The sequence below is a fragment of the Narcine bancroftii genome, chromosome 9, assembly GCF_036971445.1.
Source record: "Narcine bancroftii isolate sNarBan1 chromosome 9, sNarBan1.hap1, whole genome shotgun sequence".
In the NCBI taxonomy this organism is placed as follows: Eukaryota; Metazoa; Chordata; class Chondrichthyes; order Torpediniformes; family Narcinidae; genus Narcine; species Narcine bancroftii.
Window position 1 is genome coordinate 22,538,643 of NC_091477.1, and position 20,964 is coordinate 22,559,606.

General features: G+C 35.6%; 1 protein-coding gene across 1 annotated transcript in view; it reads left to right on the forward strand.

Annotated features, from left to right (window-relative positions):
• LOC138743526 (protein transport protein Sec24A-like) overlaps nt 1–19,979 on the forward strand; it is a 48,270-nt gene extending 28,291 nt beyond the window's left edge. The window contains exons 11-23 of the mRNA XM_069899019.1: nt 1,006–1,124; nt 2,313–2,368; nt 4,369–4,575; nt 4,958–5,081; nt 5,892–6,050; nt 6,219–6,392; nt 7,618–7,728; nt 9,062–9,246; nt 15,386–15,523; nt 15,607–15,711; nt 16,528–16,620; nt 16,857–16,960; nt 18,652–19,979. Of these exons, the coding sequence (XP_069755120.1) occupies nt 1,006–1,124; nt 2,313–2,368; nt 4,369–4,575; nt 4,958–5,081; nt 5,892–6,050; nt 6,219–6,392; nt 7,618–7,728; nt 9,062–9,246; nt 15,386–15,523; nt 15,607–15,711; nt 16,528–16,620; nt 16,857–16,960; nt 18,652–18,766 (1,690 nt within the window). The 3' untranslated portion in view covers nt 18,767–19,979. The remainder of the gene's footprint in view (nt 1–1,005; nt 1,125–2,312; nt 2,369–4,368; nt 4,576–4,957; nt 5,082–5,891; nt 6,051–6,218; nt 6,393–7,617; nt 7,729–9,061; nt 9,247–15,385; nt 15,524–15,606; nt 15,712–16,527; nt 16,621–16,856; nt 16,961–18,651) is intronic.
• The last annotated feature ends 985 nt before the right edge of the window (nt 19,980–20,964 follow it).

The window sequence follows — 20,964 nt, forward strand, 5'->3', positions numbered from 1 at the left end:
TTTAAATATAATCAATGCTTTGTTAATGCATCATTATGAAAATCTTAATGTAAAGTTAAGCAAAATATACGTTTATATCGACAAATTAAAGCTACTTTCAACTGCAATTATGAAGTTTGATTTATTAGAATATTAAGACAGTAATTCAAAATATCAATGCTTACGTTTCTTTGAAGATGACATGTTGAAATTGGGAAACTACAGAAAATATGAAATGTCATCTACACTGGGTTCAGTACAGCTAAATAACATTCCAGTTTCATCTTTGAATTTGCCAACAACTCTAGTAGTCGGTCCAGATTCAAATAATAGGCCCTTTCAAACTGCTATGTAATATGGGGTTAATAGGGCCCCGTTACGCTGAATCCAACCGGGTCCCTGTCCTGCCTCAGAGGTAGTCAAGGAACCCAATTAAATTTGTCTAGGTCGTGTCCACAGGCGATTTGAAAACTAAAATGGTTGACCCACTTATTTTGTGACAATAAACCTAGTATATGGGGTGAAAAGTACAGGCTGTTCCCAGGTTACGAATGTCCAACTTACGGACAACTCGTACTTACGAACAGACTATGTGCATCTTCTGGTGCTTCGGCTCGAGTAAGGAGAACGCTGACCACCATTTTAAATTGAATCACATTGCCATTAACACTGTGCTGAGTGTACATTCTTCAAGAAATCAACTCCATTGCTTTATATGCATAGAAAGGTAAAATATATACTAAGACAGACATTTGACTAACTGATGCTAAAATTAGAACCATATGTACCTGTACCTACAAATTTAACTTAAAGACAGGCTTGGGAACGGATGTCGTTCAAAACCCATGGACTGTCTGTAGTTTAATTTCCCTTTATAAATTCTACATTGCTGTTTGCCATGAAGTTACCTTTTCATGATACAAATGATGAGGGCAAGTTTATATAAATTAGTTGACCTTTAAATGAATTATTTTGGTAATGTTAAGAATGGATATAGAATGGCTTCTCTCTGCTTTTGAATTTTAGATTACCTGGTGATTCTCGTACAAGGATAGGTTTTATTACATTCGATAGCACCATTCATTTCTACAATCTTCAAGAAGGCCTTTCACAACCTCAAATGATGGTAGTTTCTGATATAGAAGGTATGTTTTGAACAGCTGATTCTTGTAGCATGGCTTGTTCAGCATTCTGCTTAACCAAATAAATATTTTGCATTAAATATATTTGCTTGTGAAGCATAATTAGCTTGAATTTCATGGTAACTCTAGCATCTAAAATGCAGGTGGTAATTTTGCCACTACACAGACATTCAAATCTTGAAAGAATAATTCAGTTAAAAATTTGAATGCCGTCAAATGAAATGACTGGCATTCTTGGTTGAATTCTAGCACATCTTTGGAAAACTAAAGCTATTTTCTGTGCATGAAATAAACTCTTTTTCCTCCTTGCATCATGTCATTGCCTCTAACTAAATTTGAGTTCTGCATCCGTTTTGTATTCTTGTTGATGCACTTCAATACCCTAATTTCTGATCACCCTTGAATAAGGCTTTTTGTAACCAGGCTTGCAGTCTCCACTCTATACAAAAATATCCAACCCTTGCATTAAAAACCATTTAGAGCCTCGTTTTTTAAAAAAGTATAAATCTTAGCAAGACTTCACTTTATCTTGTAACCCTCAGCCATTTAATGCATTTCACCTGAACTTCTAGGCTCTATCCCTTTCTTAATACTAAATCTAGCCTTCAGTTGTCTTGATTTTCAAGCTCTGCAATCTACAAAATTCCTGGCTTTACATCTTTCCTTAAGTTTACTTGATCAAGCATTTGACAGCCGTATCAGCATTGTGACCTTAAGCAGAGCCAAGCCTCAAAAATAGTGATGCTCATAACCAAATGAGTTGAATCTTAATTTCTCTTGTCACATTAAAAGTGCATTTTGTTGGTGAAATCAGACCTGCATATTTGTCTGAAGGCTGACTGAACACACATTTAGAGTTTTGCTGCTTAACCTGGAGTTCCACACATCTAGTTGATAAAACTAATGCTAGAATTTCCATATTTCTCTGGAAGTCCTAATGGCCAGTGTTAGGTTGGTCTAAATTGTTTGGAGCTGCTTGTGTTCTGTGATGCAACAGGTTGAAGATCAGCAAAGCAGTGGAAGGTTTCATTGCCTATTCAATTCACCATATTAAGGAATGGATGAAATCAGTTGGACATATTCATGGATAAAGTCAGTTGGACATATTCATACAAATGTGATACTGAAAAATAAGTGCTTGAAGCCAAGGATTCTTGATTAATAATCAGAAATATTGTTTTCCTTTTGCAGATGTCTTCATACCAACCCCAGACAACTTGTTAGTGAATTTGAATGAAAGTAAAGAGGTAACTATTGTAATGTGATATATTTGTCTTGAACAGAATATAGATAGATCCAAAAAAATGACCTGGTTCAAATTGAAAAGGCTATGATAATACCAAAGGTCTTTATTTTGGGTTTCATGTTCATTATTATCCAATTGTATAAGTACAACTGGTCAAAGCAGCATTCTTTCGTCCTCAGTAAAAACATGCAAACATAGTTCATATATGTACAAGTGATTTTTATGTGTACATATATATAAATAAATATTTCTGCAAAATGTATGGATTTATTGATCATTGGGCATTATTAACACAAGTAAAACCATTCTTAGAAGAATTTGATTGCTGCAATTGTTCATTGTGAAGCCTTGAACATAGCATTGATCATGTCAATAGTGTTCCTTTGGCTATAAGATCAGAGTAGATTTAGACATTAAAATCTGACCTGGTGATTCCACCAGATGATATCTGCATTTCTGAAGGCTGACTGGACACATTCACAAGTGTTTATGATTTCTTTATTCTGATCAGTTTCACTGGGAGCATATGCAGTTGATGAATCTGTTTTCTTTTAAGGGTTGGAAAATAACCTGTGATAAGAGAACATTGGAAAAGTTACTGTGAATTTTTATTTTTTTATGGAATCATTCAGCTGATTGAGAAGCTATATCAACATTTTAATTTGGTGGCTTTTATTTTTCAAGGATAGACAAAGTTAAGGCAGCAAAGAGCCTATTTGGATTACATGGCTTTGTGTTTGCAGACATATTGATAGAAAATTTGAAATTAAATTGAAATCCAAAATGTGTTGATGCTGGAATATAAAAAATAAATCAAAGCAGAAAATACTTTGACCCTTACCCGCTTCTGTCTTCTCAGGAAGTTCAGTCACTGTTGTGCCTTCCTGACCAGTGAGATGTGTGTCCACTAGTTAAGTGAACTCCAAGAAACTCTGCTCTCCACTACAGAGTTATTGATGTGTAGAGGAGGGTGGTCGTTCCTGGTCCTTCTGAAGTCCTCGATCCTCCCCTTAATCTTGTCCACATTGAGACTTGGGTTGTTACTCTTGCAGCATATCATGAGATTTTTCCATCTCTGTAGTGTAACTCGTTGTTGCTGATAAGGCCAACTACTGTTGACACCTACAAACTTGATGAAACTATTGGACTTGGATCTGGTGATGCGCTCGTGGATTAGTAGTGTGAACAGGTGCGAGCTGAGTGCACAGCCCTGCAGTGTGCCAGCGCTCAATGTTCTGCTACCAACCTGGACAGACTTAGGAGGTCCAGAATCCAATTACAGAGAGGATGTTGAGTCCCAGTGAGGACAGCTTCTCCACCAGCCTTGGGGCAATGATTAAATGCCGAGCTGGTTGATGAACAACAGCCTGGCATGTAAGGCATCGTTCTCCAAGTGGATCAGAATGGAGTGAAAGGACAAGGCTATAGCATTTTCTGTGGAATATTTTCTTCCATGGGTGAATTTTTGAAATGGGTCACGCACCTCTAGGAGGTGTGCTTTGATGCATTCCCTCATCAGGCACTCAAAACATTTCATAATTGTGAAGGTCAGTGAAATAGGGTGGTCGTCATTGAGGCCCATTATTGTTGTTCTCTTGGGTACTGGTATGATGGTGTCTGTCTTGTACACTGCGAGAACAATGGACTATGGCAGTGAGATATTGAAGATGTCTGCGAAACCCTCTGTCAATTGGTCTGCACAGTCCTTCAGTACCAAGTTTGTTGTCTAGTCCCTCTGCCTTGTGTGGGTTCACCTTGGATAGGATTCTACTCACCTTGGCTGCAGCTATACAAAAGGCCAGGAATGCATAGAACTTTCTTTTGTATTGTCCTGTTCTTTTATTCCTCCATTTTTCGGATGTTGGTGATGCATTGAGTCCAGTAAAAGCTAATTTTGACAGTCAAAATTTTAATGCAACATGAGATTCAGCCAGATTTGCTTCAATTTGTTCAGCATGTGAATTTTAACCTAAAGCTTTTGTTATTCTTTTGATATTTCAGTTGATCCAAGATTTGTTAAGAAACTTGCCACAAATGTTCATCAATACATTGGAGACTCAAAGTGCCCTGGGTCCCGCACTACAGGCTGCTTACAAGTTGATGTCCCCAACTGGTGGTCGTGCCTCTGTCTTCCAAACACAATTACCTTCATTAGGTGTAGGAGCTCTAAAGTCGAGAGAAGATCCCAATCAGAGATCTAATGTCAAGGTAAAATTGGTCCTCTTCCCAATATTCCATCAGCTGGTGTTTTTTCCAAATAAAATTAATGTTCCAATTCAAATTAATTGCATTTATGATTAGTTCATTGTCAAACTGCAGTGATGCATGAATATTTTTAAATGATAAATAGAATATTTATATCTAAGCTTAGAAATGGCGTTTTCATTGATAATATTTGAATGCTTTGAAATCTAATTTTACTAAATATAAATAAATTTTCTTGGCTATGGTATAAATGTAACAATGCTAAATCTTTAGATTATTTTTCTAATATCAGTTGTATGGGGTTTGTTTCTGCATTTTCTAATCTGATTATACATCCAAACACTAAATGACTTTCTAAAATGTACTTTCTTAATTAATTCCTAAGGATGTCCAGCACCTTTCTCCAGCGATTGATTTCTACAAGAAACTTGCCCTGGATTGTTCAGGGCAACAGATTGCTGTTGATCTATTTATGCTGAATGGCCAGTATTCTGACTTGGCATCTCTGGGTAAGTCTATTGTTCATAACATAGAAAATTAGATTCTAATTGCAATAGTTATGCCAATGCAATTAGAATTTATATCCACTTTTACTTCCTTTTAAACACCCTCTTGCACTTGGCAACTTTTTCACCTTACACTGATCTTCTGATTTCTTCTCCATCACAAAAAAGATTTATTTCAAATTTTACACCCATTGCCACTGCTGCTTTTGCTTATTTGCTTTTAGTGCCCTCGATGTTTACGTTACTTCTAGGGTTGCCTATTCCATTGTTGAGTTGCCTGGCTGCCTATTTCATACCCTTCGCAATCTTTACGGAAGTAACCGTGAAAGTCTGCAGGCGCTGAGATTCTTGACTCTATTTTCTCCTACCTTGTTTGCCAGTCAGCCCAATGTTTACTGGCCCATGGTTTTAGCATTCTCTTCCTCCATGTTCATTTCAATCCATTCTTTTCCTTGATCTCCTTCTACAATTGTGCAAGAAATCGCCATTCTTCCAATTTCAGTCTCCTGTGCATGCGTCACTCACTTTATGCTAGCAATATCATTTATGACATCAGAAGCCAAGATCCAGGCTGGAGAATTCACTTTAAAAGCTGGTCTTTTTCTTCCCTTAATATTCCTTTCAAGGCATAGTTAACCAAGCTATTAATTATTCATTCCAATATTTTTGGTCCTTTGGGGCCTTCTAAAATGTTTTACTACGTTAAAAATGCTACATTAATGCAAGTTGTTTTTGGGTGAAAAAAAAGTAGTTATGTACTTTTGTTTTGATAGTCCTTTCATTGAAAGCTGACAATCTGCTAATATTTTTCAGCTTGTATTTCAAAGTTCTCAGCTGGTTGCATTTACTGCTACCCATCCTATCATCATAAACACAATCTTCTCCAGGTGGAGAAATTTCAAAAGGACTTGAAGCGTTACTTGACTAGAAAGATTGGTTTTGAAGCAGTCATGAGGATACGTTGCACAAAAGGCAAGTCTTTGATTAGAAATTCAGGTCAAGGAAATCAAAGGGTTACTTTTAAGAATATCTGGGAGCTCTTTTGAACAGACTTTTGGGTATGGCCCGTGGTGAAATTCATAATTTCAGATGTTGCCATTTTGAAAATGAAGTAATAAATTACTGTTGTTTTCTTGTCAGGCCTTGCCATCCATACTTTTCATGGAAACTTCTTTGTGCGTTCTACGGACTTGCTCTCACTGCCCAACATAAATCCCGATGCTGGATTTGCAGTACAGATGTCAATAGAGGAGAATCTAGTGGATGTCCAGCTTGTCTCATTTCAAGCTGCCCTATTGTATACTTCAAGTAAAGGTGTGGACAGACAAAATACTAGCTATATATATGAGTGAAATTAGCCTTGATTTGTTGCTATGTTCACTTGTATTGGATTTGTTCCACAGAAGTTGACCATTTGATCCAACAAGTATGTATCTGCAGTTGTGCTTTGCACAAGTGTTCTATTGCCCTTTTCCATCCAATCCTATTCACCCTTTTTCTCTGTTTGTCTGACTTCCCTTTAATCAATTTGCTTTAACCACTCAACGTGATATTTAGTCCTTTTGCAAGGGATGATCAATTTCTGTAGTTTTCACCCAGTGGCTTAGGAGGAATAGATCATTGGGGTTTTAAAAGAGAATGTTGATAAATTTTTGAAAGGTTGGGATATAAAATCTCTGGAGAACTCAGCTTGGTTTTAATACAAGCTTTGCATGACTTCTGATTTTTGTTCCTGCAGTTTTTTAGAAATTTAATTTTTTAATCTTGTTTTCATGCTCTGCTCTTGTGTATATGTTTATAATCACTTAAGTTCCCTTTATTTGGTTTGGATGACCTGTCGTGCAGCATTATCTTTCAGGTTGGTTATTCTCAATTACATTAATAAGATTTTGAAGGTAGGCCTCTGTAGCAATGGCTTCCTTCCCAATGTGCTCCTTCCTCTCAATATGTAGGACATAGTTAATATCCATGAATGAGGTTCAAAACTATGATTTTGGTGTGACACTGAGCATATTCGAGACATTGCACCCATTGAATAGAAACCATCTTGGAACAAAACCAAATGGAGTGCTGCTAGACATTTAAAATCACAGAAGAACTCATTATTCACTATTTGGTATTGACAGGTTTTCAATCTAATTTTTGCATCCTCCCTGTTCTTGGATCCTTGAATTTTGGTATATTTTCCACACATTTAAATTTCTCTAATGGCCTTGCAATAACTTCTCAGATCTTGCTGCTTCAATGTACTATTTCAAGGTCTAACTTAAATATCTTCTTTCTTCCACCTCTTTCTCCTCCCCTTCTCCCCTCCCCCCCCCCCACATAAACAAATTATGTGCCCCCATTTCCCTTCCATACCTCTAATTTTTATTTCTGAGGCAGGATTCAAGGACCAATAGATATCCCAAGCTTGATGATAGAGAAAACTGGTCAATCCTTCACTTGATTAATGTTCCTGCATTGCTGTTTTATAACGAACTCAAATTGATGTACGTTAAAATATAAAACTCAAAGCTGTGTCTTTGTCATGTTACAGGTGAGCGTCGCATTCGTGTTCATACAATGTGTCTGCCAGTTGTGAGTTCACTTGCTGATGTCTATGCAGGAGCTGATGTTCAATCAGCTATATGCTTGCTAGCCAGCATGGGTAAGTGTTTAAGCTGTCGGTCAAACTTGTGTTTGAGAAGTTGTACGTTATCCGTTTTCACTGTGCACATGACTGAAGATCATCTCATTTGGGCAGTGTAGTTATTGATAACAGTATAATTTTTATGGAATATATCAGAAGTAAAATAAATGTCCACATCCCCAACCTATGATTTTATTTATATAAATGTAACCCCCTTGCTTGACATTGTCGTAGTCAGACCATTTTTCTGACATGCGGGTAAGTTATTTTCTTTTCTACCGCATCAATAGCACAATGCATCTTTTCTGTGCCCTCCTCTTTCAGGACCTTTAGGCATATTGATGTGCAATGAGTTATTGAGTGTTTGTACACAGACTCCCTCATCTTGTCTCTTAGGCTTCACAGACTAGATGCTGTGTTGATGTTACCCTTGGTTGAGTTTTTTGGTGTTGTCAAATGAGGCATTTGAAGCTGAAATGAATAGAAATGTCTTCACTCAGAGGGTAAAGAAACTTTTGAATTCTCTGTCCATGAGGGCAGTGAGAACCAGAAATGGGGTTGATTTAAAAAGGGAGGTGTAATCACTGAGCGGCAGACCAGATACCAGCAGCCTAATTAGCTTGATCTTGTTTCTTGGGTCCTTGTGCTTTAATATTTGGGTAATGTAGCTTCCTTAGTTTTGTACTGAAATTAAAACTTTTTCAATCTCTAAGAAGTGTAAAGAATTGTTTTTGTTTTTCTAAGAACTGTTATACAAAAATCAGTAGTTGACAAATATCATTTGAACCATCTTGGGAATCTGTTTAACTGAAGACGAGTACCATATATACTTGTGTAATAGTTGACCTCCCTTTGGCCCAATAATTGCATTTTTTCCATATGACCGATTTTATATTTAAAAAAAAAAAGCCCCAACTGCCTGCCCAATGGAGCTCCTGACGACCCAGCCGTGGATCCTCACCCGGCCACCCCATCATAACCACCCTCCGGAGCTACAAACCCATCCTGACTATGGACCCTCACCCTGGCTGCCTGCCCACCACAGCTCCCAATGCCCTGAATGCAGACTTACCACCCCGGTCCCAGCCATCAGAGCGGGTATTTACTACAGTCAAAATTATGACTCACATAAAAGTTGACCCCGTTTGACATGAAAAAACTCGACTAACACGAGTATATATGGTAGTTATCAATAACAATATATTTTGTGGAAACATTTAAAAAGCCAAATAATATTTAAAACCATCAATATTTTATTGTTTACAAAGGAAAGAAGAGCACGTCTATCTAATGTCTGCAGTGTGGTATGAGATTTCAGTTTTGAATGTCTCTATTTGCCTCTTGCTTTTAGCTGTTGACAGATCAATCTCATCAAGTTTGAGTGATGCCAGAGATGCTTTGGTTAATGCAGTGATAGATTCATTTGCTACCTACCGTACAGCGGTTTTAAGCCAGCAACAACAACAACAGCCAGGCGTAATTGCTCCCTTCTCATTACGGCTGTTTCCTCTCTATGTGCTAGCTCTACTGAAACAGGTATGGACTATTTTTTTTTTCAAATACCCATTTCTTTCCCAGAACAAGATGTCAAAATATTTTTAAATGCAACATATTATTTGTGGGATGCAAGTAAATTTTTTCTAAAATCTGATGCTTGTGCAAAGACTGCTTTTTACACTGTTTAGTGTAGTTTATAGAAAAATATGCATGTTTTGAAAATAAGGCCTCAAATAATGCAAAATGTCTTCATGGCAGGACTGAGCTCTACTCTGGTGTTCAGTTTAAAAACTTATCCCCCCCCCCACCTGGAGAGACTAAGAAATTATTTGCTTGGATCTTTAGTTCCTTTCTTACTCTTCATCTTGGTTTGTTACAAATCTTTAAAAACAAAACTATTAATTTAGTGCTTGGGGATGGAAGCAAATTAGCATTTAGTAAGTGTAAATTCAAGCGATGCCGGAACAGAATATGGGAGTATTACTTATGCAAAGGCTTGTGGAAGCAGAGGTTATTGCAAACTATTCTTGAGTTTTTGATGCTTCTTGATAAACACGTGCAAATTAAGGGAATTGAAGGATATCAATCGTGGAAGGAGCAGAATTTTCATTCAATGTGGGCGTCATATTTGGCACACTTTTTTGAATATTTTTTGTTTTTCCATAAATGTACACATCAAAATGTTCCATTTTCAAATATAAATATGTATATAACTGTCTTTTATTCTTACAAAACGAAACATAACAACCCATTCCCTATCCCCTCTTCCCAGTATAAATCCGTACACCATTAGGGCTTATAATTGGGTTTAAAAAGAAAGTCTTCATTGAGGAAGTCACTTGTATTTTTATAATAATTGCACCTTTCTATATTTTGGCCCCTACATAGTCCAGATATGGTTGCCATTTTTATAAGTACATCATATTTATTTTTTAGATTGTATGATGTTATTTTTCCATAGGAATAGAATTATTCATCTGTCTTCCACCATGCTATCTGAAGAGGGGAGTCAGACTTCCAAGTAATCACAACACAATTTTTGCCATAGCTAATGCTATTTTAACAAAAAATTTGGAATTTAGTTAGTTCATTACTTATTGCAGTCAAATTGCCCAAAAGATAAAGCTCTGGGTGATCTGCGAAGGCCACGCCTGTTATCCTTGTTTAGTATTTCCTGCCAGAAAGGTTTCTCCTTCACACATGACCACGTAGCATGGAAGAACATTCCTATTTCTTTCCCACACCTAAAACACATTTCCGATATTTCAGATTTTGATTTATGCAACTTCTGTGGTGTTGGATATATAATTGGTGTAGGAAATTATATTGCACTGATCTGTGTCTTGCATATATAATTGACATTATACTGTCCCAACACCAATCAGACCAGCATCTTTCCATTATTGTGATTCCTAGATCCGACTCCCATCTCTCTTTTGATCTCGGTAAACCTGTCTTTGCACTTTCATTTTGGAAAGCAAAGTACATCCTAGATATAAATGTAGGTGTATTTGCCAGCCAAATCATTTGTTCCATCTCCTTAACTTCAGGTGGGGCCAAGTTTGGGCCCCGTCTTTCTTTTCTTACCTGGAGAGAGCAGAAGAATGTCCCATTGGCTACACCATTCTTATTTCTTAGTTGTTCAAAAGAGATCCTTCCATATAACAATTATCAACATACTTTATTCCTTTGCCATACCATGAATTCAATATTTTGTTACCTAGATTCATAGACAGTAGTACATTTTTACATAATGGTGTCCTCAGTGATATACCTGCTTTTTTACCCAATATATTCACTTATTTCTTGCCGTGTTCTAATCACATGCATTAATATAGGATTATCCTTTTTTTATTGACTTGACATTCCACTTGTAAATAAAGTCCTTCATTGTATCCTCTTTTATTGAATTTATTCCCATTCAAATTCTCGACAGGGGACTATTTTCTGCAAAGTAAGATGATTAAAAAATCTTGCTTGTGCTGATAAATAATACTACTTAAAATTTGGGAGTCTATGTCCTCCCAGTTTATAGCTCAATGTTAACTTTTCCAGTGTAATTCTCAGTACTTTGTTATTCCATAGGAATTGTCTTATACAATCATTTAATAATTTAAAGAAGTTTTTTGTTAGTACAATAAGCAATGATTGAAGGTAATGCCAAGACTACAATATCTTTCAATTTTAAACAATTTACCATTCCTATTAATGTAATCAGCGGATCTTTCCTGAATCTGTGAATCTTTTTCTATTTTTTTTCTAGTAGATGGATATAATTAAGGTTGTTCTGTAAATTATTATATTGTTATTCCTAAATATTTAATTCTGTCCTTCTATTTAAATTTGTCTTTTTGATATATTTCATAATCAAAATTCTGCAGTGCCATAATTTCACTTTCATCCATATTTATTTTATATCCTGATATTCTTTAATATTTTTCTAATATTGTTTGTAATCTTATCAGTGATCCAGCTGGGTCAGACATGTATAATAGCACGGCATCAGCAAATAAACTAATTTTGTTCTTTCTGTCCAACTTTGATGCCCTTAATATCTAGATCTCTTCTTATAGTCTCCGCCAGAGGTTCAATAGCTAGAATAAATAATGCTAGTGATAAAGAATATTCCTGTCTACTCAAGGGGAAAAATAGATGACATTTGGTTGTTATAATTCTAGCTTGTAGCTTATGATAGGTTTTTTTTGCAATTTATGAATTTTCTGCCAAAGTTTTATATAAGAAAGACCATTCTACTCAGTCGAATGTCTTTTCTTCATCTAAAGAAATAGTTATGTTTGGATTCAACTTTGATTTTGCCATATGTATTATATTGAATAATCTACTAAAACTATTTGAAAAATTCTTCCTTTAACAAATCCCACCTGATCTGTATGTATTAATTTTGGTAAATACTCACCCAATCTATTAGCTAATCCCTTTGCTAGAATTTTATAGTCTTCATTCACAAGTGATATTGGTCTTTATGATGAGGTTTTTACAATTATAGCAGTTGAAAAGGTTTCCGGGAGGGTTTGGGTCTCCACTGCCTAGTCCAACACATCCATCAAAAGAGGCATCAACAAATTTTTAAATTGTCTATAGACCTCAGGAGGGAACCCATCTTCCCCCGGGTACTTGCTACCTTGTAAAGTACCTCAAGCTTCCTCTATTTCTTACCTTGTAAAAGGTGCAACTAAATTGTCTTTTTCTCTCTTCCAATTTAGGAAGTTCAAAATTTGTTAAAAGTTCTTCCATTTCATTTTCATCTCCTAATTCTGATTTGTATACCTTCATTATCAAAATGTATTATTTATCTATTTTTGATTGTACGTTAAAGTATCAGTTTCTGATTCTATTGCATTTATCATTCTGGATGACTTCTCTGCTTTAACCTGTCAAGATTCTAGTTCATAATTTTTAGTTTTTAGTATCTTTTTTTCCATTCTATATGTTTGTAGTGTATTAATTGTAACTTTTTATTCTCTAATATTCTATATTTTTCTTGTGTTTCTGATATTCCTTTTCCAAGTTTGTTGTCCCTCTCTAAACCTTTTGATTCTCTCGCATATTCTCTCAAGATTTTTAGTCCAAGAAATAATTTGTCATTTCAAGTAAGCTTTAAGTGTATCCCATATTAGAAAACTATTGTCAGTAGAAAGAAGATCGTTTTCTCAAAATATTTGTCTCTTAATAAATTCACAAAAAATCTTTTACTTTAGTAATGTAGCATTAAGATGCCATCCATACATACTTTCTTGCTTTTCCATCATCGTAATAGTTAACATTAACAGTGAGTGGTCTGATAAGTCTTGCCAAATACTGTTTTTACCATTCTGTAACTGAGCATATATTAAAAATAGATCAATCCTTGTATATGAATCATGTACCCTTGAATAGAACAAATAGACTCTTTTTAAGGAGTTGAGCCACCTCCATAAATCAATTAAATTGAAATCCTTAATAAATGATGTCGTTTTTGCGGCCTTCGCCCTTGTTAATGTTATTGTTCTCACTTATTTGTCCAATAAACAAAAATTGAAATTTCCAATGAATATTTTGTCTTCCCCTTGCAGTTTTTACAAAGATATCCTTCATAAAGAATTCAACGTCAGACTTTGGGGCCTAAATATTCATAAATGTCTATGATTCCGCATAAATTTTGCAATGTGCCATTACATATCTTCCAGCTTGATCCGTTAATGTCTCTTCTATTATTATTGATGTATTTTTATTAATTAAAATCACTATCCCTCTTTTGATCCAATTGGACAATATTACATGCCCCACCCATCTTTTTTAAATTTTGCACATTCAAATTTTGTAAGATGTATTTCTTGTAAAAAGACTATATCTGTCTTTAATTTTTTGGGATATGCCAAGACCTGTTGTCCCTTCACCTTCCCATTAATTCCATTAACACTTTAAACTAATAAATTTCAATGTCCTGTCTATATTCTTCTTTAAAACAATATATTTTAACAATAAAAATAAATACTTTGATTCTTTAAATAATACTGATCCTTTCCCTTCAAGGAAAATGCAATGTCCCTGCCCTTTCGGTGACATATACATAGAGCCCAGAAAGCCCACGAAAAATGCCCGCGGAATCTCCCTTTAGCACCATCTTTTTTGTTACTCCTTTTCAGGTGCCATTATTCCCCCTTAGACCAGAGTTTCCAACCTGCTACCATTTTTCCCAGATTTTTTACCCTTTTACGAGCTCTCTATGAACACTTTGATACATTTTACTTTTAAATAATAAATACAAGTCAGTTTAGCAAAAATTTTAAAAATTCTACTTAGATCCAATATAAATAGCTTCACAGTCTTCTTCGGCAACCTCAATCTCTCTTTACAAATTTCGCAGAAAATCTTCCACCTCTTTCTTGGTCTTGAAAAATCTCCAGTTCCCTTCTGCTACTTCGACCCTCAAAGTATATTTCAAGCTTTTAGTCTTTTTATTTCTTCAAAAAAAATCTTGAAAAAAGTAGCTTTTCACGATCAACCTCTGTTTAAAGTAGTTGTACGCTGCTCCCAGAATTATCTCCCAATCTTGGTACCTTAAAAGCCTCACCAGAAGTGGTCTTGGTCTCTGGTCGCCGGCTCTTCTGGGTCCAAGTGTTCAAAGAGCTCCCTCGATTTGCAGTTTTTCTCTAAATTTATCTTCTCCCAACACCTGTGAGATCCATTTTTGAAAAAAGTTCACCAGTCTCTTCCCTCAATTCCTTCCTTTAGTCTGATAATTCAGACATTGTTCTGTCGACTGATCAATTTTGTCAAGCAGTCCTTGTATATCTGACACCCATTCTTTGGCTTTTTTTTCTCCAGTTTTTAATGCATTTTCATCAATTCAACTTCTGCTTGACCTATTCTCTCCAGATCTTCAATGATCTCTTCTATTTCATTCATTTTTTCCATCATGTCTCTCATCACCATTTCAACACTAATGAATCGGTTACCCAAATTCTTCATTTTTTCCAGGATGATGCTCAGCTCTTGACCTGACTCCCCAGTTTTACCTAGTTCTGATGGTCCCGTCACCATTTTTTGCACCATTCCCTTTCAGGCTTTTCTTCAGTGTTCCCAGTTGAAGAGGGGCTTCCTCAGTCTTTGCTCTCAGTTGCCTTGGCTTCTATGTGCTAACTTTATCCATTTTTGATGAAGAAAATCTTGATTTTCAAGTTTTAACCATCTATTTAGCCCTCTTTACGGAGAGCTCAACTAAAACACATCTGTCTAGATCCTTCCATGGCCATACTCCGATACAGACTTTTTGGCCCTGAGCCTGTGCTGCCCAGTTGCACCCAATTAACCCTGATTGCTGGCGCTGTGTTGCGCTAACTGCTATGCTAACCATGCTGCCCAAAGAGCCAATGGGAATTTGTCTCTTTAATGTTCTATTCTCTTAACTATCATCTCAAATATTTTCAAATGCTTTAAGTTTGATTTGGGTATTGATTTGTATCCTCATAAATAGAGTAATTTTGCTGCTGCCAGTTTAAGTTTAAACTTTTCAGACACAAATGTGAAAATGGTTAAAATTTGATTTTTTACAGACATTGTTGCTCATTTTACTAGGGAGGGTGTTCAAATATTGCTTATTAACTTGTATCTTCACTTGGGGTTTTATGCTTGAACTATACCTGCAGTGGTTAATGACTTCACTGTTTTGTTACAGAAAGCTTTCCGAACTGGAACCAGCACAAGGCTGGATGACCGTGTGTTTTCCATGTGTGAAGTTAAATACCAGCCAGTGTCTTACCTCATCCTGATGATTCATCCCAATTTGTACAGGATTGATAATCTGTCAGATGAGGTGGGTGCATTCTCTTCTAATTCTTTAGAAGCACAAATATTAAATCATTTGAGCAGTTATTTAGTGCATTTTTTCTTTTGCAGGGATCCATTAACATTAATGATAAAACTATACCTCAACCACCAATTCTTCAGCTGTCTGTAGAGAAATTAAATAGGGATGGCGCCTTCTTAATGGATGCTGGCTCTGTAAGTTACTTAGTTATACAAATCCTTATGGATTAACATTATTATTGATAGATTTTTGATGGGACATAATTTTTCAGAGTATTCCGATTTAGAGTTCAGAAAGATTATTGTTGCTATAACTACAATGTAGTTTATCTTGAAGTGGTAAAGTAAACATTTCCTGAACACGCTTATCACCTGGCAGAATGTTTAGTTTGAACGTCAGTCTGTTAGGTAGAATATGATTTATGTATCTTAATTATAATGTTAGATCTAACATGAAGGGGTTTGGGTGATGTGGTAGGATGCTGGCGAGGACTGGTTTTAGTTGTGTGATAAATTGACCATTTGTGTATGATTTCTTGAGTTGGTGAGTAATGTTCTTTGCTGTTCTGTCAAGCAAAAATATTAATGAAAAATTACCAAAATGTTTTTTAATTTGAATGGAAATAATAGAATTCTAAGTTGATTTTAAATTTTCCTGTTTACATGAATAAGGGAATATTTTTCATTTAGTTGGTAGAACCTATTTTCTAAAATGTACTGAGCAATTGTATTCTCAGTTTCCTTGGACACTTCAATATACCAGCACTTCATTGCACAGATGGAATTCTTTGCATTTTCTATGTAGTCTTTGATGCCCATTAGCTTTTATTTGCTTTGAAAACACTGAGTTGCTGTTTTATACACTTCTCCAAACTTGTATCACCAAGGAACATTTTGTCCAAAATTATTTAGCTGTTAATTTGAGTAATCTATGTTAGGTTTGATTTATCTTTAACATTGGGAATAAAATAGTTTTTTTGGGGGAAAAAAAGTGCATCTCTTCTCTTTCAGGCTTTCTTTCTTTGGATTGGAAAAAATTGTTGCTCACTCTTCCTGAATCAAGTTCTTGGTGCTTCTAGTTATGCTTCCATACCACAAAACATGGTAAGATAGTCCATAAATCTGTTTTTCTCATGCATTTGAAATTTCTTCAATTTTTGTCACTAATAATTCATTTAAATTTTATTTGTTAACACTGATTTGTGACTTTAACTTCCTAGATTTGAATATTTGAATATCAAAACAACTTTGATCTTTTTCTATTGATTTTTGTTTATTCCAAAAGTGTTGTTGTTGAATATCGCATTATCCACAGTAATGTTCATAATCTATTTTAAAAGACACAGCTTCCCGAACTGGAAACTGCTGAATCAGAACGAACTAGAGCCTTTCTTTCTTGGTTGCGGGATCAAAGACCATTTTATCCTGTACTCCAAGTGATTAAGTAAGTGATGCAATTTTTATACATATTGATAATACAGCACAGAAACAAACCATTTGGCTAAAGTAGTCCAGGCCGATGTTTAATCTTCCACAAATTGTGTTTACCATCCCTCCTTCCCTTGACTCTATCTTGGACTAGTTGAGCCATAAGTCACTTTGTACAATTCCATGTGTTTTCTCCCAGAGTTCTTTATCTAACCCAATTATTATACATATTGCTGTTTTTACTTATCTATTCTAGTTGTCTCCACTACTCATTTTCTTCTTACCACTACAAATAAAGTTTCTCTTTTGGATTTATTAGTGGTTCTTTTATTTGTCATCCCCAGCTCTTGTATCACCCTCCAGAGGAAAAGTTTTAATTTTCTGTTTTTTTTAAACTATGTTGGAAATACTGGTTTCTCTGGTGAAAGAAAGATGGAGCTAATGGTCCTTCATCAGACTCTGGAAAATTTAGGAATACACATATTTCAACTACAGGAAGCAGTGAAGTTAGGGATACTAAAGAATGTCTGTAGTGGAGATCAAATGAAAAATAAAATGCACATTGGTGTTGACTAGGAGATGATGATGGTGGTTTGTTAACAGCAATAAATCTGGAAAAATTGTAGAGGAAGAGAGAAAAAAGAAACAACTGGAACTGAGAGAGTAATACTGTTGGATATCTTAAAAAAAGAGCTGATGCCCCAGGTTGTTTACCATCCCTCCTTCCCTTGCCTTACTCCCCCACAACCAACACCACCAAATCGTTGATTCATAACTTTCAAAAGTGAGTTGGACAATTAACTGGGAAAGGAAAATTACAGGGCCATGAGAAAGTACAGCTATTTGGATAACGACTTGAAGCAAAGTGGCTTCCGATAGAGTAACTCTGCCATTTCATATTTGAGCAATGTCTGAAGAGGGAGTTGGAGCTTGTGGTCGAGAAGTAGCACATTATCTACCTTCATCTGGAAGACTGGTAATTTACGGCCCATGCATCAAGACTTAAATATATCATATGAACTTTTTTTAATCCGTGTTTTGAATCATTTGTAATGGTGTTTAAGATGGGTTTTTCAATAAATGAATTCTGTAGCATTAAATTTGTCACGGCTGATGCATTGAATATTTTGGGGGAGTATCATGTTAGCTTTTATTTGGAAGTGAGTGCTGTGAGAAGAATTTTTCTTTCCATTGAAGCATGTTTTGATTTTGTGATGTTCACAGTTCCCGCTTCAGAGCAACTGAAAAGGTATTATTTGTACAAGTTTGAAGGTATTTAACTTTTTTTAAAAAGTAGTAATATTCTGGGTAATATTTTTCATACTAGACCAGCAGATCATTGTTAATTTTTAAATTGCTGAATTTTAAAAGAACTGTTGTCCAGATATTAGATTCTTTCATTTAAAAAAAAAATTAAACATGCAGCTCGGTATCTGGCCCACGGGCCCATGCAGCCAAAATATACCAATTAATCTTCAAACTCTGGACATTTTTTGAAGGGTGAGAAGAAAGTGGGTGCATCTGGAGGAAACTCTCGCTGGATTCTAACCTGGGTCACTGGTGCTGTGACAGCGTTGCGCTAACTGCCCCCATATATCTTTAATTTTTTTTTCCAGTCACTTGTTTCATTGGTTTAAAACCATCCTATTTGTGACCCATGAATGAATATTGGGACTTTTATAATTGAGTAATTTGTTCTTGTTATAGGGATGAGACTCCTCTTAAGACCAGCTTCCTGCAGAATATGGTTGAAGATAGGACAGAATCAGCATTGTCTTATTATGAGTTTTTGCTTCATGTACAACAGCAAGTAAATAAGTGACGCACAGAAGAAATGCATGCTTCCTTTATGAGGAGATGGTTCTTGTTGGTACAGGGAGTACCATTATTTATACATGGTTATAAAATAATTAAATATTGGTATCCTTGTAAATCACATTCTAGCTTTCATTGAGACCGTCTACATTTTCTGCACAGTGTGAAAACATTAATAGATTGGATCACAAAATAGAAGTAGAACTAAAGCCATTTTATGTTAATAGCATTTTGAAGATTTGCCTAGTAAAACCTGCATACAGTTGTGAAAACCTAGGTTCCGTTCATGATTTGGGTTTCTACTGTTGGAAGTGTGAATATGTTTTTAAGTGCCACCCTGGTGTAATAGAATGGTTTAAATATTCTCTTTGTAAAAGCTGTGGAAACTAGAGGAAATCATCACTATGTCGAATCTGCTTGATTTGAAATCAGAGATTTACACCAATGATTGAATGTCTGTTCCTACCCTCAAAGACAAGACAATGTTACAAGGGATTCTTGTAGAACAATTCAACGGTGTAACAGTGAAATTTGATCACTATACGTGTTCTTCAGTTAGCATGTTGGAGATTGGGCAGTCTTGAAGTCATTGCTTGTAATCAGATGCTTCAAGTTTTTAAGACTGAGTCTAATGCTATAACATTTGCTCCTCCTGTATCATTATATCTGGTCTTGAAACTGCTAGATATGATTACATTCAATGTAGCATTATCCCAAATTTGGTATATTTTTCTAGTTTCTCTTGCTTGTTTTTTACTAGGAAAATAAGATTTATGCAAAAGTGACTTATTTATGTAATTCGCAACACATGGTAAAGTGTGATTTATTTTGATGTTGCTTTATTGCTAATTTCACATCTTTGTGCTTGGAGTATCATGTGCATCACCTTTTTAAATTTGTCTTGATACTTAAGTTTGAATGATTCTTATGCGAAAAGGCAGAGACTGTAACTTTACCTGCCGTGTCTGATATTTCTACTTGAATAGAACCAACACTTTTGAAATCATTGGAACGTGTGTATTTTGCAGACAGGCTTTTTATTACAGAATTGTTTAAATTAGTGAACAAAATTAATGCTGCAAAACCTCCTGTAACAATATCTGGGACCACAAATAACAATTTGAAAGTCCATACACTATGAAATGTAATCTGTAAATAGTAAATTGCATTTTGTAAAGTAGTGTATAAAATTGTAACAAATTAAATCTTAATTCTCTAAAGTGTCTAATAGTGAGAACTTGACTTGTGTTCAGGAATTTAGACATTTCTTGGGAAGAGATGAAATTTGGAGCACAGGGGAAGATGTAATCTTTCACTCAGAAGTTTGCATTGATTATTGAACAAAAAGCCATTTGTAATGGATTTGCGAAATAACTGTGTAGGAGGTAAATGTGGGGTGGAACTTGCAATGAATGAACATGGGAAACATTCAGCGCATTTCTAAATTTGGTGACCGAAGAACACCAGGTGATGAAAGTGGAATAAAAGTGTTCAGAGCAAGTTTCTGGTATTGAAATGGCTCACAATATTGTAACTGCATTCAAACATGACTAATAGCTTTATGACCAGCTGTTCTCCAAATAAACACTTGAAACAGATTGGAGTAAAATGCCATCAGGGATCTTTCGTCTTTCTGCAGTTTTGTCTCGTGCAAGATCAAGATTCAAGTTTATTGTCATAATTTTCTTCCAAAAATGTTGCTTGGTCTGCTGAGTTCCTCCAGTTTCTTCAGACTGTTGAGTAACTACAACCTGTAACATGCTTGAGGGACTCCATGGCAAATGTTCTTTATTAAAGCAACCCACTCTTTGTGAAACATCCTAGACTTTATCTACCCAATGAACCAGTGCATCTCTGGACCACAGTGGAGATGCACAGTACACCCTACACATAAAAGTAGCCATTCTAAAATTAAAAATAATTTGTGGGTTTCTAGGATTGTTCAACAGTCTCACCACCTGTGGGAAGAACTTACTCCCCAGCCTGGCAGTCCTGGTTTTTCTGCTCCTGTACCACTTACTTGAAGGTAGTGTCTCAGACATACTGTGGGCTGGATGATTCTCTGAGCCCTCTTTAAGCACCATTCCCCGTCGATGTCCTCAATAGAGGAAGGGAGTCCCGAGTGATCTTCTCAGCACTTTTAATTGCCCTCTGGTCTAATAGTATTGATTGGATCCATATTGCAGAAATTGTTTAATTGGGTCA